This window comes from Echeneis naucrates, chromosome 5 (genome assembly GCF_900963305.1).
Source record: "Echeneis naucrates chromosome 5, fEcheNa1.1, whole genome shotgun sequence".
Lineage (NCBI taxonomy): Eukaryota > Metazoa > Chordata > Actinopteri > Carangiformes > Echeneidae > Echeneis > Echeneis naucrates.
This window is the reverse complement of record NC_042515.1, coordinates 18371790-18397064: the sequence shown is the minus strand read 5'-3', so window position 1 is coordinate 18397064 and position 25275 is coordinate 18371790. Positions and strand designations below refer to the sequence as shown.

At 40.6% G+C, this 25275-nt stretch overlaps 1 protein-coding gene across 1 annotated transcript; it reads right to left on the bottom strand.

Annotated features, from left to right (window-relative positions):
* Positions 1 to 28: 28 nt before the first annotated feature.
* On the bottom strand, positions 29 to 25066 carry atxn7 (ataxin 7). The gene is made up of 13 exons (XM_029501408.1): positions 24924 to 25066; positions 22053 to 22147; positions 18699 to 18917; positions 18435 to 18503; positions 13641 to 13745; positions 9262 to 9559; positions 7365 to 7708; positions 7104 to 7186; positions 6429 to 6709; positions 6051 to 6240; positions 5839 to 5960; positions 4509 to 5667; positions 29 to 3270 (listed from the first exon to the last, which is right to left on the bottom strand). The coding sequence occupies exons 3-13, from the start codon at positions 18907 to 18909 to the stop codon at positions 3253 to 3255; spliced, it is 2880 nt and encodes a 959-aa protein (XP_029357268.1). The 5' UTR covers positions 18910 to 18917; positions 22053 to 22147; positions 24924 to 25066; the 3' UTR covers positions 29 to 3252.
* Between the last annotated feature and the right edge of the window lie 209 nt (positions 25067 to 25275).

The following is a 25275-nucleotide window of genomic DNA, read 5'->3' as shown; positions in this document are numbered from 1 at the left end:
AAGAGGCAGACACAGGATTTCATATAAATAGCAGTATAAATTATTTTATTTACAGAAACCTGTTACAAAACAAATATACTATACAATCTTTTTTCTTTAAATATTAATTCTAACCTATGTTTTGTTCATGAATTACATAGCAGCCAATACATAAGTCCAGCTGAAAATGATTCTGATAATGTATACAAAAAAATCTATACACGCTTTTACATAGTATGAATGGTGGATTTATTTTTTTTCCTCCCAGACGTGAGCTGTGTTCTCTCACTTTCACATTCCAAGTCTATGGTACTGATTTAAAAAAAAAAAACCTCACAAATGTTTCCACGTGTAGGAAACAATGGTCAAGATGTCAGTGGAGGTTGAGGGTAAACAAAACACTTGAAGGTTCTTATGCACAAATCCCAGTAAACCAGAGGGGGACTAAGCCACACACTGAGGCTAACTGAAAATCTTAAGTCTTGTCTGAAAAACTGAAAAACCCATCCCCCAAAAAGGAAAGACAACTATGCTCAACACTTAAGTGTTTCATACTGGGCAGCTGACAAGCTCAGGTTTTACCACATTTAGGGTTCACAGGCAGATTTAAAAGCAAACTCCTAAACACTTTGACATTCAAGTAAGGTAAAACAACCCAAAAAATACTGTCCTCAAACAGTCATGGTGAAACAAATTCAGGCACTTTCTTAATTTGATATTTCTTTAAAAGCAGTGATTCTAATTAGTTGTTTGGCAAAAATAATGCAAGCAGCTGGACTGTCTGAAGTGTTCCTCCTCCTCGTAATGATAGCTACAAGGATTCAGCCTTTATAAAACAACATGAGGGTTCCAATCATGAACTGTGTTTAAGGTCTACAAAGTGTTTGAAGAGTACATGGAAACTAGTTTAGACACCGGGCACAGTTTCAAGCCTGCAGGACATTTCAAAATCACAGGCTAACTGGGTTACATCATAAATTAGTTTTTTGTCATGTAGATTGGTAGGCAATGTAAAATGTCTTGTAAAAGCACGTGTGATTGAGACCTTGAAAAGTGAATAAAGGTATTCTGTCATACAGACACATGCTACAGTGGCAACACTTCACCGTTGTTCCTTAAAGGATCTCAGTACATCGATTCATGAGATGCTTCAGCTTCTACATATGGTTGTATTGCATTATATAGACTTGGCAGTGAACCACTTCACAGTCAGGTTCTCTGACTTCTCATCCTTTTTTTTTTTAAAAACTAAATAAATAATGACTTTTTCTAATTTTTTTTTTTATTGTACCAAAAACTCAGCGTGTACGAAAAATGTCTGTGCAAAAATACATATTTCACTATGTACAATTTGTTAACAAAATATGTATTCTCAAATAGGGATACTTCAATACTTGTTTGATACATTGGCTACAAGGAAAAAAAAAAAAAAAAAAGCTGAAATTTAAGTTGTTTTTTTTTTTTTTTTTTTTTGTCTCTACTTTTCCACACTATCTGACATCAGTGGATGTTCCATAAATCAACAGGTGTTGCCAAAAGTTTAAATGTGTCCCATGAAGCCATCTCCATGAATCTCGCACCATAAACCCCGCCCGAGACCATGCAAAATAAGCAAACATCCCAACAAAATGGCCAAGTATCACCTAATGTAAGATTCTGTTTTGAAAAAAAGAAAAGAATAGAGTTAAACGCCTGGCTATCTGTTCCACTGTGACAAATCTCTCCTCAGCTCACACCTGTTGCAATGAAGCATTGAAACTTTACCAACCAGAGCTTGGGTAGTGGTTACACAGGAGGGACAATCATACCCACAAAAGACAGGTGACGTGCATAAAGCTTGCTCCAGTAAAGTCGTACCATACCTGATTCCCTGTGTAGGAAAAATAAAACATTACAATTCACATCTGCCCAGGAGCAGCTGTGGATTTTGCACAGCTGTATGGGTAAAAAAGTAGTTAAAATTGTGGCAATAACAATATGGTTTGCACTGATTTTCTTCATATCTATTTAGGTCGTGCTCCATTTCTGCTTCATGAGCAGGACAGCCATCTTTTAGGAAAACACAACAAAAAGAAGACATTGTTGGCAAAGCTGATAGCAGCTTTTGGCTAGCTTTGTGGACAACTAAGCTGTGCCTGTGGAGAAAGCAGTTATTTAGTGCCATTCACAGTTTGGGGCAGGTCTACTGTGGCTATCATTTTGCACAATGAAAAGATTCTGAAAATTAACACGTGTCCTCAATATCAAGCTAGCTCTCTCACAAATGATTCAACTGAATGGGCACATCAGGCATCCTTTTCACATTTGAAAGCACAACTGTCTTCATTGCGTCTGCAAAGACTCCTTGTAGTTCAGTGTAAAAAGCTCATAAGAAATCATAAAAAGGTAACACTTGCATAATTATTCTGGGTAATAAAAGAATTGACCAGATCGTCTTTATGGGCTTGTCTCAGGCTACTGCGCGTAACCCAAGGTTACTCAACATGTTGCCAGAGTGTTGGACTAATGTAAAAGTAAAAAAACAAGGTGATTGTGTGTTGTTTAAGGTGTTGCAAGTAACAGTTTTCTGCTCCTCCTGCTCTCCTTCCAAGGCTTCTGAGATCAGGCGCTGGGGGTGTATTTAAGTTGGAAATTCCAGTAGTCCAGCAGAATCTGACATGAGAAAAGTATTCTTACACACGTGCACATTCACACCCTCATCCTTTGACAAAGACAGAAGAGATCGGCTTGTCGTCTCCCCTCAGAGACTCAAGAGTCATGATGACTTTGTTGCGGCAGCCCCTTAACCTGAACCCAATGAGCTTTGAACCCCAGCTCAGAGCTGCTGCTATTGTTTCTCCTACTACCAACCAGACAGGAAGACCTCTCTGAATACTGGAACAACACTTGTACAAGTGCGTGAATCAGGGAGGAGGAGGGGGCAAGGTTTGCGCATTAGACCCTTGGTGCTTTACGCTGCCCATACAGTGCCACTACAGACCCCCCCCTACAGGCACGCACACACACACACAGACACACACCAGCCCACACGTGTACATGCGCGCGCGCACACACACACACACACACACACACATGGCTTTGGGAGAATTAGTAAGGACCACATTGACTTCACTGGGCAGTCCAGATCATCTCCACCCTGAGGATTGTGGGAAGCTGAGAGTAATGTGGGTTTGACTTAAAAAAGGCCTCGTGCGGTCCAGACCATTATATGTACTGCTCTGGACTATTTCCCATCTGCCTGCCAGTTCCATAGACTGAAGCTGGACACCGCTGTCAGGGACGAGCCTTTGGCTGGGGACAAGGAGAAGAGAAAGACAGAAAACGCTCTGTTGAGCTTCTTCAATCTGTGAAAGCTACACATTCTACACATGTACAGAGGCATAAAACCTTCATTAGTTTTTTTTTTTTAACTACTTTAAGTAAAAATGTAAAACTTCACAGGTATCAGCCTTCATAGATGCATCAGTGTTTTTAACAAATTCAGCTGATAGGTTAAATCCATAAAAAAAAACTGATTCTGTAATCACAGTTTCACCTCTGTATTTTATTTTGTAACTGCACTGTGCAGCCAAAACACAAAAATGGGGAAAAGAAACATTTAACCAAAATGTCTAACTCATTCAAATAGGGCAGTAAATATGAGTCTCAGGAATACTAGATAATTAGCAGTTTGCAACTTGTCTAAATGCGAACAACACAAAACAGCCATCATTCCTCTTTGGAAGGAACTGTTCTTTTGTTATTATTTGACAGTGAACCTATAATCTTCTGTAATATAATCCAAAAAAAAACAAAAACTTTTGATTCACTGCTGTGATTCTTTTCTGATATGAATATGCTAAATGTCTTTTTATTTCATAATTTACACTGAGCTCCCAAGTAGTTAGCCTGTGAGTGCTGTTACACAAACCAGAGCTCTGTTAGTCGTTCGTAGTTTATGTGAAACCTCCTGCTGCAATTCAGAAAAATAACTGCAAACTGCTGCTCTCTGACTTTTGACTGAAAAGTTTCAAGCAACTTTGCAGTTCTATTGGATGTTACTGTAACAGTGCTTGACTTAATTTTATTTTACAATGTAGTTTTTTTTTTAAATTTAATCTCCTTTTACTTAACTATAACTCTACTTTGCTCCATAGCTAATACAATATAAAGTGTGTTTAACTCAATTCTAATGGTTGGAAGATATGCATATTGTCCCAGTTGTCCACAGTTCAGCTTTGCAATGTTAGCACTGATGTTAAGCAGGTAAGTTTTTTTTTAAGTTTTCTTCATAATTTGAAGAATAGACATAATTTTAAAATGAATCATTTCAGATTTTTGGAAAATTATCTACCAATGCAACAATTCCCTGCTTAGACACCATGATTCTGTACAAAAACAACATTTTACGGCAACCATACAAAAGTTGATATAATTTTTCCAGGTGAAGTAAAAAGGTGAATGGACATACAGACATTGATGGGTTTTACCATCTCTAGAGTCATGCACACACTTATCCTTTAAGGCCAGTAAAACTGATAATGACTCACCTGATGTAAATGGGAGTTGTTGGGCAGCCCTGGTGTCCCTGGAATGCTCCGCCCATGTTTCCCATGGATGTTGTTAATGGCAGGTGACTTGGCCACCTTGGGTCGACCTGCTCCGGGTCCCCCTCCCCCTCCTCCGAGCCCTCCGGCCCCACCTCCACTATTAATGCTGCTTGAGACAGGGGAGCTTTTGCGTTTCTTTCCCTCCAGACGCCCGTCTGAGGAGTGGTGGCTGAAGCTGGTGTGGTGGTCGGATGAGGACTGGTGGTGTACAAAGGGCCCAAGGGAAAGGGTGGAGTCACTGCTGTTCATCACCACACTCATACGCTTGATGGACTCGGCAGGGCTGCCCGAGGGAGGACCACGTGCAGGCGGCCCTGAGGAGCCGCCTACAGAACCTCCAGAAGATTCAGCCTTGAGGCTAAGCGAGTTGGTCCGCACATTGGGGCCACAGTTAAGCCCCACACTGTGGACTCCGCTGTGGGAGGAGGACATTGAGGATGAGGATGCAGAACCTAATGAGCTGTGGTGGTAAGTGCTCCCTGAGCTGCTGACATTTGCACAGTTCTTCTTAAAAGAGGAGGAGGAGGAGGAGGAGGAAGAGGAGTAGTTAGCATTAGAAGAAGAGGATTCAGAGGAGCCGTGGGATGAAGGGAGGAGAGAGCTGTTCTTCCTCTTCTTCCCAGAGCTGAAGCTAGTGCTACTACTGTTACTGTTGGTTCCGCTGCTGTTCCCACCAGTGGAGTTGGGAATGATGGATGTAGAGGAGCCAGAGATCTCCTTAGGCCTGAAGGACGATGATGACTTGGTAGTGCTGCTGCTGGAGCGGGACTTGAGTGCCCGGCCTGAGGCTGGGGAAGAAGCTGAAGAAGAGGATGAGGAGGAGTGGGCTGAAGGCATTTGCGGCAACGAAGACACTTGTCGGGCCTGCGTGGTGCCATAGGCCGGGTGCTCAGCCCCGCTCTGTGAGGAGCTGCGGGCATTTAAGGTGGTCCCATAGGAGAGCACTGATTTGCCCTCGTAGGATTGGCTATAAGGAGTCTGGGGCAAGGTGGCAGGGGGGCCCAGGAAGCCTGAGGAGGGAGTGCTACCATGGGAATTTGTGCTTGTCCTATGGGTAGGTGCAACAGAAGAGGAGTTCTCCAAGGCCAAGGGGATTTTCCTGCAACAAGGACCATAATCATACATTGGTTTTGATTGTCAACACAATCAAACAAGAATTCTGACAGTAAGAGGCAAGATGGCTAAGTATCATTTTCTGTTTTAACATCACGTCATGCAACTCATTTGGATTCTACGTCTTGCAGGATTAGCGTGAGCTGGGCAGACTTACTTCCACATTTGAGAGTTGACATGCTTGTCCATCATTGTGGTTAGGGCACATCGCACTCTGTCCCATCGTCGGTCAAAGGAGTAACAACCCCTCCCAAACAGTTGACTTCCAAAGGTACAGTACTGGAAACAGAGTAGTGACATTAAACTACTTGACAAAAAGATAAGTTAACTCCAGCTTATCACAGATCAGCGATGGTAGAGAACACTTACAGCTGCCGGTCGAGGGTGATAACCTGAATAGTGACAGTCCAGTTTGTCAGTATTGTCTTCCCGCTCCTCGTTCTCACCCTCATCGCTTGAGGGTCGAGAAAACCCATCTGGAATAGTTTGGGTATGGTGTGGTGACTCATGGACTACTGCAAGGTCTCCGGGGGTACCACCTCCGTGACTGCTGTTTAGTCTGCAAGATTAATAGCATGGCTGTTCATTTTCAAAAAACATTTAAGAGAAAAACTGGCCCTCAATTGTCAGTCAACTGCTAACATATAGAACATTCTAAACTGTAATCGTGTTTTAATGGTGCCACGACACCAGCAAAAAAAATTATAAAAAAAAGTTCAAAAAGGCGGTGTTCAGACAAGGACTTACCGTGGAAGACCAGGGCTGTGAAATTTGGGTTTGCCAAATGGCAAAGGCTTAGTGGCTTCTGGGGCGGGGCCATTGCCATGAGCCACCTGGTGGGGGTCATACGCTGTGGCGAGGTGCGAGGAGGGGTGTGGGTCCCTGAGAGGGGGGTTTTGCTGGGAATGGGGTTGGTGGAGTTCTCGCTCCCTCTCCCGCTCCCTTGCTCTGTTCTTGTGCTCTGCCAGTAGTGTGTCAAAGCGCTTTCTCCGCCCTGGCACTGCCCTCCGCTGGCTTAAGGAATGTGTCTGATGTTGGAAAGGTCAAAGATTAGAATTGTAGTTTGGGTCAAAACTTCTTACGTTAGACTAATTGCATTTTTTTGTATTGAAGACAGTATTGTGGTTGCGTGCTACATGCAAAATGTACTGCTGAATAACAGCATAAATTCAATCATTATGATTTCTGATCCTTTAAAAAAACATTTACATTTTCCTCTGTCCAAAAAACTATTCTACTATTGTGAAAAAAGTGAATTGATCCACAGTGGTTGCTGTGTTACTGTGGTATCATTCCTCAGGCAAATAGAAAATTTTAATTTGAACTTGAATTTCATTTTCTTGCAAAAGAAAACAGATCATTACCTGCCTTAGGTACAATCTGACCAACAGTAGCTAGCTGCAAAATAGATGGACTGGTTACCTTGCATGTTAGAGATCTTGTGCATGGTTTCCGAGCTGTCATATCCACAACGCCACAGTGGATATCTGGATTGAACTCACGTTCTGACACGAGAAGAATTGGGATCCCCAAAAAAAAAACAAAAAAAAAACCTTCATTATTCTGTGCCAAATCAGTGATCACATTATTCAAATGCTTCAGAAGAATATATACCACGATCTAAACAGAATGTATAATAAATGTCAACGGTATAAAACCTTCTTTTTTATTAATCAAGCACACCTGTCACTTTCTTGCTGAGGTGGCGTCTGCTACTGGCACTGCTGCTGCTGGCACTGCTGCTGCTGTCCTGCTTCTTGTCTGAGAGGACCGACAGGTGGCCCTTGCCATTAGGAATCTGACCAGGGGCCAGTAATGGAGGCTTTGGTATGGAGGGACAGTTAAGGCCTGGTTTAAGGGCTGATGAGGAGGAGGTGGTAATGGTGGTAGTGTTGGAGCTCACAGTGGTGCTAGAGGAGGATGTGGCAGAGGATGAGGTGGTGTTTGGAGCAGATGGGGCCTGCACCAACTTTGATGACGAGTCCACCCTCAGGGGCATCTTCTCCACCTTGACAGCTGGGGTGAGGCTGAAAGAGAAGGTTACAGAGATGAAGAGGGCAGCAAGGAGGAAGCTGAGAGTTAGAAACACTGAGCAAGTGAGAAACGCATGGTAAGACACTGATGTACATGTATGAATGGAGCTGGGTGGACAGAACATGAAACTAATATGATCCATCATTTATCAAACAAACATGTATAACTGTAATGCATTCTTCTGACAGATCCTGAACACAGATTCTGTTTCAATTGGATATTTAAATCATAAATGAATTATACTTCTCATAGCAGCAAAAGGACCAGTGGCATTTAGTGTCCCAGTGTTGCAAATGTACAAAACTAAAAATTTTGACATGGGCATGGAAAAACAAGGGCAGGTCAAAGAATTTAATTCTGCAGAACATTTACCTAAGTATATTTAAAGGTGCATATCAGAAACTTTACAATGTTTTTGTTATCCCATTTTTTTCACAACCCCATTTTTTAATGACTGACCTATTCCATGTAACTGATCTGTTCATATATGTGTGTGTATAAAATTATGAAAGATATGCCCATAGATGTAATTTTGCAAAAGGATATATGCATAATACTGCAAGTTTATATCTTCTGGAAATTCAATTGAGAAACTCGTATATGAGCTCTTAAACAGTAAGGCAGCAAACAAAGTCACACCCCGTCTATGACTACGACTGTAATCCGAGTTTCTCTGGTCTCTGCTGGGTGCGTATCCTTACACGTTTGTGCAATTAACTTCTTCCTGTAAACTGTTGGGCCTGCCCACATGCAAGCTGACAATGCAGTACACAACCTTAAGGTGAAGTCAACAGCTGCTGGCAGAGTTGCTTTGGAACATTTCCGAGAAATTCTAACGATTGTGGTTTTTTGCTGGCTCTCATGTACACCAGGTAATATTATTCAGTTGTGGCTTTTGTGTGTTTCCTAATGGCTTTAGCTACACTCTGCAACTGACTGAGAACGTGACAGGAGGAGAGGTTGTGACCTCAAAGAGGCCAAAAGTATGGCCAATGAAGCATTTAAGGATGAATTCAATATATAGAGAAATCAGGAAAGCTATATCTGTACCCACAGATATGGTTATTATTTCTTTACGTTCAATTAACTAAGAAGAAGAAAGTGGAATTTCTTGATACTTCAGCAAGCCACCAAGGAGTGATCAAGATGTGGTTTCCTTAAATCCCTCCTTGTACACATATATTGCCTTAATTTATAAAAAAGATATTGTGATAACTGTGTGCAACAACTGAGCTATTTACACCTAACAGGAGAGTTATCAAAGTGTATGGATGCAAAGTAATCTGCTGCAACAGTTGTCATTAAAATCAATAAAATTATCAACCTTCGTTTTATATTCTCACTTGTTGGCTTGTTGAGACAGCGTTAATTTAAATAGGCTACAACTAAAATGAAATTTGCTGCCATTTAAATGAAGACTGAACAGTTTCACTGTTTTATTTTATCATAAAAAGAATTCATCCTTTAGCCTAATCTCAGTACACATTGCCATTTTGTGCAACTCTGGTAACACACAATGCTGCAGATGTTACGCTCTGAAACTTACTGGGTCTTGTCCGGCTGGAGCATCCTGAAGGGTGTAAAGGGGGGTCTTCGCTGAATGCTTGGCAGCTTCTCTTTGGCTGGTTTGAGGGGTTTGGGATTGGAGGATGTGGAGGATGTTGAAGAGGAGGATAAGCTGGATCCAGCGGTGGAAGGTCGGCCAACAATGCCTCCGGTCGCCATTCCAGCTACCGACCCCGAGCCCAGCCCAGTTCCAAGTGCACTGCCACTGCTCCGGTTCCTGCCCGGCACAGGGAAGGGCGAGGTGGAGGCTGGCTTGCTGGCTGAACTGTGTCTTCTCTCTTGAGGGATAATATGACCCAGACTTTAATTAAAACATGATAATTCACAAAATTAGAGGCTTTGATGAAACATAGAGATATGGACAAGCGATGTGTCATGTTATGAATCTGGAGAAAAAGGAAACTGGAAACAAATAGGAACCTCTGACAGTAGTGAGCTGTACTTTGACAACAATTAAGCAGCATTTGTGATTCACGCCAACTCAGCCCGAAATAGAACCAGCCAACAGGTCAAGAGCTTCATTTCCTGCTGCAGTTTCTTAGAACAGTTGCTGTGCAAACTGATGAAAGGCAGTAGGACAACAAGAAGGGTTGGGACGACACAGAGTGGTGGGTGGAAAGACAGAAATAGAGGAATTAAAATAATATACATCACTAAAATCTTGCCTGCAAAACTGGAAAAGTCTCTTCCTTAAAATAATAAAAAAAAGCCAGTGTGCAGTGTTTTAAAAAATGAACAAAACGAATATCTTATGTGTGCATCCACAATAATGACTAAAGCTTTGGGGTTTCAAAGGAAACTCGAATTACTTGCTATTCTTAGTAACAGAAACATAAAAGAACAATAAAAATAGTTTTATTGACATTTTATCTACCATTTAATAATGGAAAAACAGACGCTAGCAAGGAAAAAGCACAATGATAGCTTGATCTAGTTGTTTCTTTAAACTCAGAAGTTACAAAACGGTGAATCTTGGCCATGTAGCAGGTGCCTAACATATATACTGAGCTTCTGGGGTCACAGAGGGGTCACAGAGGCAGACACTCCTGCTGTTCTGACCATAAGTGGGGAGAGAGAGCAACACATACGAGAGAGAGAGAGAGAGAGAGAGAGAGAGAGAGAGAGAGAGAGAGAGAGAGAGAGAGAGACAGACAGACAGACAGACAGAGAGAGAGAGAGAGAGAGAGAGAGAGACAGAGAGAGAGAGAGAGAGACAGAGAGAGAGAGAGAGAGAGAGAGAGTCCAAGTCCATGGATTAGTTGTGTAGAAATGAGTGACTGTAGATTAGCTTGGCCCTGTTTACTGTCACCATTATTTGTACCAGCAAATTAACATTTATTGATGTTAAAATATAAAAAGATACCGTTCAGGGACAACACCAGGTTTTCATAGAAACTGTCTGTGTTGGCAGACACTGCCAATGACTAGGTGTGGGCCTAGTTAGCCAGCTGTTCACTTCAGCTAAATCCATGGTTTAGCTTGAAAGTAGACTATTGGCCGAAGCTCATTCTCAGCAGGTGACCAGCGAACAAACCTACTGCTGCAGAAACAGTGGAGAAGGTAGTAACACATATACAGGCACAGGGCTGCCACTCCCCAATCTCCCTCAGTCGCAAGCACACACCTTCAAACTGTTCAGCCTTCCTCCAATTTCCCTTTTAAGGAAGGAAAATATGCTTTTAGGAAGCCCCCTCCTCTTCACCTAGGGGCCCCTCTCTACACACCCATTCCAAACTCGTTCCACACATTCTCCCTCCCACTTCTTAGCAGCTGGTTAACCGAAAGGCCTTTTTTCATGCTTTCTCTCCTCCCATCCCTCTCTTGCTGTCTTGGTCAAAGTCAACAGCACATCCTGCACACAAACTCACACCAGGCAACCCCAGCATGACACTCAGTACCCTGCTGACAAAGTGCTAGCAGTGCGAAAGCCAAGCAAACACCAGTAGCAGTTGAACAATATAACACTAAAAAAAAATAATAATAATAAATAAATAAATATATATATATATAGGGTAACAGTACAGAAGGACTTGATGCAGCATTAATATCATCTTCCAAACTAATGGCACAATGCGAAGGGGAATCCCAGGCTATGTCAGTTAGAGAACATTAATGTACGTGTGACAGCATTTCAGCTGTCCCCGTAGGCACCAGATCACTCCCCCCCCCAAAAAAAAGGGAGAGAGACAACCTTGCTTCTGTACATTATTGATAAGTAAAATTTACGATTATGGTTAGTTCTTGCTTTCAAAGCTCAAGGTACCTGATTGAAAGAATGCGTTTTCTTAGCCTATGTAACGCATGTGAACAGTTGAGAGGAGACACGTCTTTGTTCAACAAGTTCATAAACGAATGCATAAAACGGCTGCCAAGTATGGAGCAGTATCACCCCTGCTGGGATTAGCCTCAGCCGAGAAGCAAAAACACCTAACAGGAGACAGATGGGCTCAAAGAAGTACGCAAAAATCATATTGAGACCATCTCGTCAGTACTGAGATCAGTGCATTTTCCCCATGTTAACGCCACATGAAGTCTTCCCATTATGACATCAGAGAAAGGAAGATGGGAAGGAAATCTTAGCACGAACCACCACATACATACATACATACATACCGCCACATATCTTAGCATAGCCATAGAATCATATTTAGATATAACTTGGTCTGGTGCCAACCTGCAAAGATTCCTGCTGTTGGTTAGAAAGAAAAAGACAGTTCAAGATATGGCATTAGACTGGGAAACTATTGGCAGTATTTCTTTTTGATGTAAATGAGAGAAAATATCTGACCTTACATTTTAGACAGCACATACAACATATCTCAAATTACAAAATGTTTGACTAATTTTTCAGACCTAAATCAAAATCACTTATTATATATATATATATATTAAACAGTATATATATATATATATATATATATACTGTATGTAATTCTAATTTGATTTCCTGTTTACATAGTTCATCAGTCTTGACGGGACACTGCTACGGTTAAGTCACAAAGACAGTTACATCATTTACATTTCAGAATCAGGAGAGAAGCAAAAGGGTAAAAGCGCTTGAATCTTTGTTAAATCACTTTTCATTTGGGATGCTTGTACTGTGCAGAGTCCACAATAAAATACCACCAAGTTCAAGATGTACACACCATCTGCTTTGATGTTGTCAGGATTGTTTCACTATACAGGCACCATAATGCCTTCCAGTGTTTGTCTACATCTAATTTGAAATCCCCTGACAAGTATGAAAACTCAGCTGGATGTTGTATTACATTATTAATACCATTGTCCAGATAGGCTTGTTCCAGTCCATACTGTTAACCTTGTGGGAGGAGTCTCCTCTTCAGATGTTGACACAGTAGTAACAATGGCTCCTCCAGGATCCATTTGTTATTATACCTCCCTCTTGTGGCTGACCTTGACAACTGTAATTCCCCACTAACTTCATTGAAAATACCCGCTAATGAAAAGCATTCAGTTATGATAAATCCCACATTATATGAAGAAACTCAATTTTTCATTCAGGTGCTGAAAATTTACACAAAAAAATTTAAATTAAAAAATCTTAAGTGTTGTTAACTGTTAGAATTCAGTCAAAACGTCACGTGAGCTAATGGTTCCTGTCCTCATCGACTAAAATGACTTACACACACTAATCCAAATTCTGACTTTAAAATAAACCGCTTTACACAACAAGACACAGTAGCTATGACTGATACGCAGCCCCACTACTTCAAAGACAGCTTATTTCTTGCAGTGACTACAAGCCTTTGACTTGCTGTAAATAATGTTGAATTTGGTGATCTTACAGTCACTATATTCACAAAGCTACAGGTAACACATTTATTTTAGCATTAATCAAAGATCCAGCTTAGCTATCTCAGCAATGAAATGCGCACACCTAAACATCCCTCAAGTAACAGAACCAGAAATCTGATCTTAGCTGTTAAAACACTACATTACTGTGAAGATTGAGGAAGCTACATCAAACATTAACAGGGGAATTCTAAACACACACAAGTAAGAGAGTGGGTTAGATAAATAAATATATCAAAGTCTGTAGCGTCCCTTCTCAAGTTTCTGTGTGGAGGGGGAAAAGTGGAAGGGAAAAACAAAGGCAGAAGGAAAAGTAATACTGTAGTGTGTTAATGCATGAAATGTCACCCCCAGCCTTGAAGTGGCTGATAGGAGTACAGGGTTCCTACAGATGTGATGTACTTTGCTACTCCCATCTTTCCTCCTACTGTCCAAACATGTAATGCGGGGCATTGAAGATCTATCAATGTCTGGATAGAATTTACATTAAGAGTACCTGCACATATACACTACATAGACACATAAATGAATGTGAGTAATGCTTACCATAGTGTGCTTGGAAGGCTTGGGGCTTGACTACTTGACCACAGTGGCTGCACATCACCAGGTAGAAGTCGTCCTGTGCGGGACACTGGCCAAATATGGGCATGTCTGTGCAGGAGGCGTGCAGGAATCAGAGAGTGCACAGGTCAAGGAGAGACAAATAAAATAGACATACATTCACTTGGTTCCAGCATCTACGCTGAGACATCAATCATTAATTGGCAAATAACTGCAACAACTGAAGAAAGGGGAACTCCACTGAGATGGCATAACCTTTTTTTTTTTTTTTTTGCATAAAACCAAATCACAGAATTGCTCGTGCAAATTCAGACACGACTTCAGATACATTATTTATCTCGGAGTTATCTCGGAGGAAGGACGTTTCACTGTCTGTTATTCTTCTACTGGGTCTGTGAAATATTTTCTTATTTCTGAAGGTAAATTAATCTTGACCACATACACATTAGTAACACAGTGAGCAGGACCTTGATTTATTTCACTTCAGGCAGATCTTATTTTTACTTCATTCTGTTTGATAGGCATCATTGGGCATAGTATTTTTAGTACACAGAGCTTTGTTTTGACCTGCTCTTGTTAAAGTTATATTACATATTAACACAAACACAACACTTCTTCTAACATTTCTGATTAAAATCTTTGAGGCACTTGCTAGTCTGACTTTCCATCTTCTACTCGGGAAGCCCTTCCAGAGCAGCCTAGTTTTGTTTTCATATAGGTTTGCTGAATGATAATTAATGAATAATCAGGCAAGTAAATAAAAATGGCAACAACAACGATTGAAGGGGAAATAAATACATAACCAAATTTAAATAGGAATCTATGTTAAATCAGCTGATGTCACATGTTATGAATGGATGCCTCTATTTATTGTTAATATTTTTGGTGGATTTAATGGCATATCAATATATTTTGCCAATATATACAAATGGCATGTGTGCAGCTTCAGAATCTCTAGCCAACCGGCAGTATGAATCAAGACTCATGTTTCTCAAGCCACTCTATGGAAGTGCCACTCACCACCAGAGTGTGATCAATATTTACCCAGGCGCACAGAACCAGAAACCACCTAATTAAGGAGGCTAATTAAGAGATTGCCTGGGGCATTATGATGAGATGAGCAGAAGAGAGGACATAAGAGGAGAGAAGTGGAGCCCCTCTCCACTGGCACAATCTGCCAGGGCTGTCAAGGGTTCTCCAAACACCATTGGCCAAATCTGGAAAGGACGAGGGCCATTGAGCAAAATCCGTACAAAAGGCTCTACCTGGCGGATTCCCTCTCAGGGACATCAGTGGTGGTCTTGTGTGGAAGAAACTGGCAAGGCTGATGCTACTCAATAAGTGTCAGTTGTCTAAAGCCCCTCTGCTGAGGGTCTCCTTCAACAGCATTAGAGTGAAAAGACTTATTTTCACAGTGGCTGAGGTCTGCCACAGGGAAAGGGGAAATGTCTTCACTTAATGGATAAAGGCATGCAAATTATATAGAACTTGAGTAGAAAAGCAAACTGCACATATACACAAGCAATAGTTTGACTGCACATTTAGGAAAACAAGTGCCGAGTGTGGTGTGGTAGTATTCAATGATTGCCAGTTGCAGAAGCATAAGCCATTAAAGCAAGAGTTGGAAGCCAGCCTGAAAGCTCTGGGCAACTTCTTTTCTGTTCTACATGTCTGTTTTCATTTCATTCTCCATGTGAACCATTCTCCTGTAATACCAACAAACTGAAAATATAATGAAAGACTATTTGCTGAATTAGTACCTTCATATGTATTCTCAATTAACGCTACCCTCTTTCAGAACCTTGTAGAAACACGGAAGAGCTACAGAGTCCACCAAGGATGCAGGCCAACCGCATTTCCTCAGTGAATCAATTGCAAGGTCAAACAACAACCATTCCCAAACTGTTGCTGTTGTTCACTTGGAGCATTTTCAAAATGGGTTGCTCAACTATAAAAGCAGTCTCGTTAGATTGCATTACCACTCTGCATTCAATGCACTGGCACGAACTGCACCATACCACTAAAATGGCCTGTCTACAAAACTTGTCTAATGCAACAGTGTCTATTCTTAACCTCCATTTTCTTCATGTGAAAATAAGAGACGAAAATGATAGAGAGAGAACAGAAGTCATCGTGGAGAAGGAAGAGATAGCACAACGGTGCATAGCCAAAAATGAGCATGACGGCAAAAAACACAGAGCAGAGAAGCTGGCCGCGGCCTCAGTGAGACAAAGAGCAAGGAGGTCCTATTCTCAAGGCAGGAGAAACAACCTATGAACACAAGACAGAGGAAGAGAACGAGAGTCCAGTTAATTTCAGCATCCTCATCCGTGGCAGTGATGAATGATCTAGGTGAAATAGTAGCAACTCCGGCTGCCTCAGAGCAGCACACATGCTGGTACAATCTGACTTGTAACCAGCGGAACCTATCAAAGCTTCCCTGACAAACAGTTAGATTTATTAAAACAAATAAATAAATAAATAAAATTCAAGACACACGATGAGTAAACTCAGTCTTGTTTTCAATGTGTGTGTGTTAGAATGGTGGTTACACCACAGGAGGAATATGGTGGTGAGTCATGGTGAAGAGGTGTAGTCATCCACTTGTAATATTTCCCCACTAGATTCTTTCTCACACACAGTACAGTCTATGAACACACGCTTCAGTCACCAGCAACATGTGTCGATAAGCCCTGTGACACCAACAACAGTCACTGAAAAATGTAGCTATATGAGAGTGACAAATAATAACTATGTCTCCCTGCATTTCTCTGAAAGTGATACATCAGCCTCATTGACTTTCATATAACATTTTTTCAGGCAAAATCTTTTGCATCAGTCAAAAACTTTAAAACTGTTACCAGTCCAATGAAGCAATTTAGTGCAAAGCCTGTTATCTTTGTAAGGTGGCAAATCTAAGTAAATAACACAATACTGTCATTCTTTCAGAGCCACAGAACAAGGCTATTTGAAAGACTGGTTGCACACTGCTGACAGAAGTTTTCGCGAAAAATCGTCATTTAGTCCTTCAAGACAGGCATCCTCTTCTCCAAATATAATGTTAGAGCACATGAATGGGAACCAGAAACAGCCCCTCCTCAACGTATGCACTTCTGAATCATAGTCGCAGGTATTTTTCACATTTGGAGCCACTGAATTCAGATATTTGTTCTGTGACAATTGCGCAGACCACAGTGATCACTTCACTGTTTGCTGCAGAACTCATAATTTTTTCAGTGTCTGGACACGATTCTTGTGTTTTTTCATAACTAGTGCCAATTTATCGACAAGTAGAATTCAAAACCATCTAACAGATTTTGAATATAAGAATTATTTTGATTGAAAACTCAAGTTAGCTCTATGAAAACCCTGGATCTTACCGCCCTGATAGCCACAATGTCTGTCACATAAGAGCAAGGTCACATTCAAAATGCTCTGGTTGTGGATTGTAGTGAGAGAGAAAAATTTTCTCAGCAAATGATAACAGTAGCGTACAATCTTTGTGGGCACGCGCTTTGCCTGCCAAAGTAGATACTTACAACTATGTCTTAATAAAACAAACATTGCATTACCTTAATAGCCGATTCATCATTCGTTCGTTTGAATTTAATGAATTCAAATTCTGCCAAGCGGCTCGTTCTTATGTCAGTCGGCATCCAAAATGAACGCGAAACTGTTTTGTTTTGTTTTTTTTTTAAACAGGATGCTATTTTATTTTTGTTAACAGATGTTCCTTTGTGGTGTAGTTTGTTCTAAATCCAGGCCTGGCCGCACAACAAATCAGCTAACTCTAATTGCGGCGTTTCAAAAAATAAAATTGCAGCACAAAGCGCTCGCAAACAGCATTGTGTGGCTGAGAAGCTGAGTGGCGTGCACTTGTGACATCCTGAGTTTTATCACCTTTGTCCGATTAGGCCCCGTCTCTTATTTATGAAACGTTCCAGTAATATATTATACAGTCATAGGTTCTGCATTGTTTAAGCATTAGGGGGAGATGCTGAGATGATCTGAGATCACAGATTGCTAGAAGGTCATAATCACGCTGCTATCGGAGTACTCAGAGTTTATTTTCTCCCCAATGATAGTTGACTTTCAGAATTTAGATATGTCTGACGTGAATAAAATAGATATTTATACACCATGTTCTTTGGTGAGTGAGCGCTGGAAAACATTAAAGAGTAATCTTAACTTTTGCATTTTGTTCAACTTGCTGTCACTACTGATCAAAATATATGGGAACAAAATGTTACAGCTTTTAGGTAGCATGAGGAGCAGCAAGAGGACATATTATAGCCCTGTATCAATTTGCAAAGATCTATGACTAAGAAGAAAATAAATTTGTAGGCTTATTCAAGTCACTTTTTACTGAAATAACTTGAAGTTTTTTACCGATTAACTTTTAAAATCACTGCTGCCATTCAAATTTTCAGGCTGAAGACAAAAAGTTTGACATGAATTATGGTAGAAATGATGATGCTTTTTCCAAGTAGAACATGACATTTTTATTTGAATGCTGGGGCCTGTAGTCACCTACAGCGAGTCAAAGTTGTTAACCCTAAAGTTATTTTAGGGGCAGATGCATATGTCAGCTACCTCACGAATAACAGACACGTTTCACTGATTCTATAGTCATTTCATAATGCGCATGATTTACAGTAGATGTGCATTTTGCGCCCTACGACGCGTGGTAAGTGTTTGAATCCACATACTGAATGTGTATGTGAGCAAACCCCCCTGAACCAAAATACACCTTTGGCCCTGGCGGAAAAAAACACTCACCTTCTCTGCACAAACGCATGGCTTCTCGATTTTTTCCGAAGTCTTTGAAACTTTCCTCCGATTCAGCACCTGAAAACGAGGCGATCCGACACACAGACAAATAAATAGTTGCACTTGCTTGCTTGCCCGTGCTGTTGCTACCAGTAGCGTTTCTTCGTATTCCACCGAAAACTGCATGCAATCGGCCAAAAAACAGGTCGGGACTGGCAACTGTCGCGCTCTGCCTCGCTTCCTCGCGTCCATTTGGGACGCCGGGGGACTCACCGTCGCTGCCGTGGAGTTTGGCGGCGTCGACCCAGTTGCTCCAAGACTGTCCCAGCATTATTTCTGGACTGGGTAAGGATCTCCGCTCCGCAGCAGTCGCCATTGCTGTGGAGCCTTCTCCCCGCTGGATCTGCTGCTGCTGCTGCTTCAGCTGCTGCCTGGCCGCTCGGCGCTGCTCCCCCCTGACGTCATCCTCGGCCCTTTCCGACATTCTTTCCGCTACAATGTAACAACACAAGAGTCAGCGTTGGTGGCGCTCGGGATAGGCCGCCTCTCTCACTGATTGACGCGGCCAAACGCGTGTTGTTTCGCCGCGCCCGCCCCTCGCTAAACTCCGTGTGGCCACTTGACAAGCAACAAGTGTGAAGCTTACACAACATTTACACATGCACACACACGAAATAAATTGGTGAGCCTGGTGGCTTATCTGGACGTATCTCTGGGTGCCGGCCCGCTTTGCGTTCCCTCGTTTTTGTTTGTCAATGCTCACCTAGTTAGCTGGGGGTGGGGAGATATTAAACCGTGTTTGGCAAGTATGACAAAAGGTGCACATGTATACATAGAAAGTGATTCGCTCACTGGCTACACAGCAATGAGATTATATGAAAACATGTTCAAATGTTAGGGTAAAGTTTGTTACAGTAAGACAAGATAAAGCCTTACATTAATGGTTGCATGCATTGGAGCTGTATGGATTTTAAAATATCAACAGCTGACTTATAAAAAAAAGCATCAGGCTCATTTCTCCACAATTCAAGTTTCTATATTTTACAAATACTGCCCTTTGAGATTTAGATGCATTGGTGTGACACTAGCGGATACACAACTACAGCACCCTGCTTATTCAAATTATAAACACAGATCTTCTGCTGATGCAAAATACCCAATTTGATGCTTACCTTCTCCACAAGTCATGCTATATATAGGCTGTGTCAGATCAGCCACAAGAAAGCACAAAAAATGTATACTACAACTCAAATTTAAGATTTTTTTTTAAGAAGATGGTATATACAATCGTATAAATACAAAGTGCTGTGAGTGTAAATCTTCCATGTGCTTTATTGATGCACATTTAGGATTTTAACATTTATGTGAGCATTCTCACACAGGAATGAAGGTGAAACATATTTTAGCTGTGTTCACTTGTATTTTTGGATGATAGATTATTAACTAATCTTTCATAAATTGAATAAAGACTGACAACTTAAATAGCTCATGCCACTGATAAACACAGGGCCTATGGAAAATGCATACTGAAAGTTATCTCCAGACAGGGTGGTTATTTTTTTTACTTTCACTTTCATTTCAAAGTAAATACATATTCGTGATCACCCAAGTGCTGCACACAAAAACTGGCAAAGGAGAACAGAGGTGGAAATGAAAACAGAGAACCATTAGTGTATGGATTACTGATCACTGCAAAAAGGCAAAGTAGCTAATATGACTTTCAAACAGCATAAGCATGTGAAGTCCTTCCTATTTTAAATGAATGATGTAGTGTTGACTTTGATCCAAATTTTATCTTATTTCATTTTAATTTTTTTTAAACACATTTGTGTTTCAGAAAAAAAAAATTCAGATAAATGTCAGAAAAGTTTAATGAATTTCCTTTGGGCATGCTCTCTGTGGAGCTTTGTTCAAACTGATCTTGAAGCTCCGTTGTTGATATTTAGAAGTACAAATGCAGAAGCTTATTATGAGGATGTTGCTTGTGATTCACGGTCAATTTTTTATAATTACCTTTTATCTTTATCCATTGTATAAATCAAGCTTTATAGGTTCATATGATAGGGATGTTGAGTTTTCAGATTGCTGCCCTCACAATGAAGAGTGGTTACTGTAGTTACTATTCAAATGGTCAAACCTTAGTGTCTAGACCTGTTAAGACAGCCACCCAGAGTCAAACCTGAGGTGAATACTAATTACACTAATACTACAGCTGCCCACAATGACATAAACAGTATTTTTTCCATGAGTAAGTGTTTTTCACTGTAATAAAACTTAGCGAGTCATTTACTCGCTATGACAAATTACAAGAACATGTGAACATTTTTTATTTCTTTTTCACTGTTGTCTTTCCATCACCTTCACTAGCTAACCCTTTGATTTGTGACACATTCATGCTCCAATATTAGTTCAGCTACAATCAGCAGCAGTGACTTTTTGACTGGGGCGAGAATAGGTGTTGCAGCAAACCCTGGTTTAATGAAGATTTTTTTTTTTTTAAACAGACAGCTGTCATAAGCCCCTTTCTGCCAATAGCCCGTTTCACACGTGCATCATAACATTAGATGCTTTAACCTGCTGGCATATTGCTCCAAGTTATTATTCTTCTCAAGGTACATTTTGTGTTCCTTCTGTGTGATTAAAAGTTGTAACACTACCAATAGAGGCAAACACAACTGTATAACCATTCCTCCCTCTTGACATTTCGTACCTGTTGTGCTAATTAATCACTACAGATTGAACAGCCTTTTGACCCGCAAACCACTGATGACGCCTGTACAATCAAAAGGGCTTGTAATAACGGCTTTTCATAAAACGTCCTAGTGCAACGTGTTTGCCGAAGTGGTGATATTGTTTTTCAATTACATTTCACGTTCAAAATTTTTATCATAATCATCCATACACTGGTGTTGCAGGGTTAGTAAGTCTTTAAAGTTCCCGAAAATTGAATATTATCAAATTTAAGAAAAACAAAAAATGGACGTTATAGTCTGGTCTGGTTATAGGCTGGTATACTGAAAGTGGAAGATTGATAGGAAGTGGATGTTGTCCTTTTCAATGGATACCAACAAGTGTTCATCCAGCGCATTCACTAAATGAGTACACAAACAGTAAAATGTGACACAAATCAGCATGCACAAACAACTCTAGTCTTCTTTTTCTTTTCTTTTTTTTAAAAAAGAAAACACATTTGCTAAATTTGTTACAAGTGACTTTAAGAAAATCTACAGTAAGTTGTAGGAAAAATATCACAGTATATTCAGTGTGACACACAAATGACAATGACTGATAATAACAATAACTGACAGAAATGTGCTTGGCTATAATGGGTGTAGTCACTTAACTGTTTAAAATTTCCCAAGTTAGTTGAGAACATCAGACCTCGCACAACGGTGCAGTAGAGTCATTTATGTCTGATCAATCAATAGTCTGGGGTGTTTTCACATAATCTTTTGGCCTTGCTTCAGCTCACTTGGAATCTTGACAGAGGTGATATACTGATTCTCACTATGTTTTCAAGTAGCTAAAAATTGTAAACATCTGTGGGCTCTTGTTATTATTGTACTGTATCATATTACAAAACACAAATTATGAATAAAGTGTCATTGTGAGTAGTTGTGTTCTTACCTTGGCAAAATAAGAAAAAAGGAACTTATATCTAACTCAATCAGCCGATCCTCATCAGTTTGGGTGATCCCTGGCTGCCACACACCCGAGGAAGTCTAGAGAAGCAAACCCAAACACACACACATTCACATGCACCCACACATGCAGACACACAGACAAGCATTGAGGAAAGAGTAGTCAGTATCAGGTTCTTTGTTTTTCTGTTTCATGATAGGCTTAATCACTGAATGGGGGGTTAGAAAGTAACATCGTCCTCCCTGGGCCGTCACTTGAAGTTCTTCAACATACTATAAAGCATCATCCCTCACCACCTCTCCCACCCAACAGTAATCCACCCTTTAAAGAGTGAATCTGTACTCACTCTCCCAACTGATAGAAAATGTTTTATTCACAGGGAAAGCCGGTGGCTTGAATGAGGGAAGCATAATCCCATTAAGTGATACTGCAAAAACCTACTTCAGTTTTCCTTAAATGTGCAGACTAACACTTAAAAGTTGTATGTTAACAGCTTATAACCCATAAAAGCCTAGAATCAAATAATTAACTTCCCACTGTGTTTCTTAGATAGGAACTATCTTTGACATGTGAAAAATCTTTCCGTAATCAGTATGAACTAAACTATGGATAAATGAAACAGAATTTGACATTTCCTGTGGTGCACACTATAATTTCTTTATACACATTTAACACCCTCTTAGGCAACACCATAGAAAGTGTAAAAGAAGAACATTCTTTCAGTTTCAGGTTTCATCGTTTCCTCAAAATTACATCCATACCATACTCCAGTTTATAGAAAGAATGTAAACACTAATATTCCCAAATACCCAAGTCCTCGGCTCCAAGAAGTCATAGACAAGGGACGCCATGTAAATGCTACAAGTGTGCTTAGTAAGTAAAACACTATTATCAGCTGAAAGTTACCTGCTGATATACAAGAACAAACTTCTTCATACATGTAGAGCAGCTAAGATGAAACCCACAGTAATACAACTTAAACAGTGGTGTAAATTGCCAGTGTGATTTAAAAGATCTTATCCAATGGCGTGACCTTGACATTTTAGATGACTTTCAATTGGAAGTGAAAGTACAGGACAGGAGGGTGGAGAATGAAAGCTGGCTAAGGGTATGTCATATGTGGTGGAGCATCTTATGCCTATCCTCTTGGCACATGCTGATTGCGTATCATTTTCCAACAGCAGCTGAAAGTTGTTAGCCACTGTCTAAAATGTGTAAGTTTTGGGGTTCCCCAGTGGCTCACCTGGTAGAGCAGTGCATTGCAGCCTAGGTTTGAGTCTTAATCCTGGCATATGATCCTCTGTCGCCCTAACCCTAACCGCCCTAACCCTAACCCATAAAAATAAAGGCAAAGAAATAACTTGACAATGTTTCATTTTTATTCTTGAGATGGAGCTCTATAATACTGACAAGACGGAGAGAGGAAATAAGTGAAAACCACTCATAATTTGGGCTTGTAGATTTATAAATAAATGCAGAAATAATTCAAAGCCTAGCATACTTTGTTGTATTCAAATATAAGAAGATCATTTTAATCTTGTTTATTTTTTGGTGTAACCCCCTTTTTTTTTTTTTTTTTTTTTTTTTTTTCAAAGAAACAAAAATACGCATTTTCATTGTGCCCCTAAAATTATTTGTGCAGAACTTGGCAGTGCAGTGTAGAAAAATTACATTTACTGCCAAAAAAAAAGGTTATGATCCCCGATAAGAAACTCCCAAGTCTTCATTTACTTGTCATGCATTATTATTGATTAGAATTTAAACCTATAGTTGTATTCCTGCAATGTGGACACTCTTATAGCCAGAATCCAGAACATTGCCCTAAAAGTTATGTTTTGTTGGTTTTTGATTATTTTAGAGCTATGATTTATTTAACTTGGGTATTTTTTGTTGTTTTTTTTTTGGGATTACCATTGAATGATTGTGGTATTGCACTCCTACGGACAAATATGATAGATGGGAACCGTCCTTTATATCCTGAACATGGATTAAACACTTGGCATTCAGTGCAACGACATGTTGTCTACTCTTCACTCTTCTAATCGAGCAACAGTCTTAACATGTAGTATGTTTGGTAATTTCTTTGTACTGGTGAAATATCAGTTGAAAACTAATGATAATGACTAATGACTAATGATATCAGCATTATATAAAATCTAAACAGACAAGAGGAAAAAAATATAATTTTGAACTGCCACAGATATTTTTCATACACTATAACGACTATAATAAATTCACATTCTTACAGCACACGCTGTAAATCTATGTGCAATGTGCCAACTTGCATTACACACGTAGTTAATAGTCGATAATTAATAATAATTCAGAGTGGTTTGAATTCGCTGTGCTTTGGGCTCTCTGAATACCTTATAAGCCAGAAGTCACGATCGGCGAAAGATGTCACGAATTTTCTCTCAGACTAAGTGTTTAGCATCGGAAAATAGCAGGCGCATAGTTTGACAGGACAGCTCCAGTTAGCTGGCTAAGTGCCACTAGCAGCGACAACATTAAGACAGCAGCGGTTTCATTGGCTAGCGTTGATCCCACCTCTGCTGCACACTGACCACACTAACGTACGTAACACGACATTTTCAATAGCAGAAAAGACGAAGTCGTCGCCTTGTAGAGCCGACGTGAGGAATAAAGACATAATGTCTGCGGGGAGATGTGTCACGGGAGCAGTGCGGGTCTGTGCCTGGTACAAACGTTAGTGAGGAGCAGTGGCGGCTACGTTAGCCTGCTAGCCGAAACCAGGAGACAGCCATGACTAGCGTTAGCGAGGAAGCTGGCAGAGAGCTGACAGCACAGTGGAAGTCATCAGCAGCCGTCACCGACCGACGGCGACTTCAATCTTACCGAGGCTCTGGATGCTGTAGACGTAAACGTGACACCGGAAAGAGATATATCAGCTGAATGCAATGGGCGAAGGAGACAGAAGACGGTGTGAAAGACCGAGTGCAGTGCTCAGCCGCTGTGGAGGTCTTCACCTGGTGCGTCCATGTCTGTTTACCAGACTGCATTCTGGGACAGAGACGTCAAAGCGTCAGGACGTGCGCCACGCTCACGCACACACAAAATATTTTTTGTAATCTGACAATTATTTTAAGGTGAAATACTGTGGCCCAGTTTAACAGACCTTTTTGTATTTATATAAAAAATAAAGCAAGCTTCGGATCTGAACTCGTCAGGGAAAAAGATGAAAATTACA

Coding starts and splice junctions, on each gene's coding strand:
- atxn7 (XM_029501408.1), bottom strand. CDS start 18,909: ATGTCGGAAAGGGCCGAGGATGACGTCAGGGGGGAGCAGCGCCGAGCG. Junction 13,746..18,434: donor CATGCGTTTGTGCAGAGAAG/GTGAGTGTTTTT, acceptor CCTCCTGCACAG/ACATGCCCATATTTGGCCAG. Junction 9,560..13,640: donor AGCCTTCCAAGCACACTATG/GTAAGCATTACT, acceptor TTATCCCTCAAG/AGAGAAGACACAGTTCAGCC.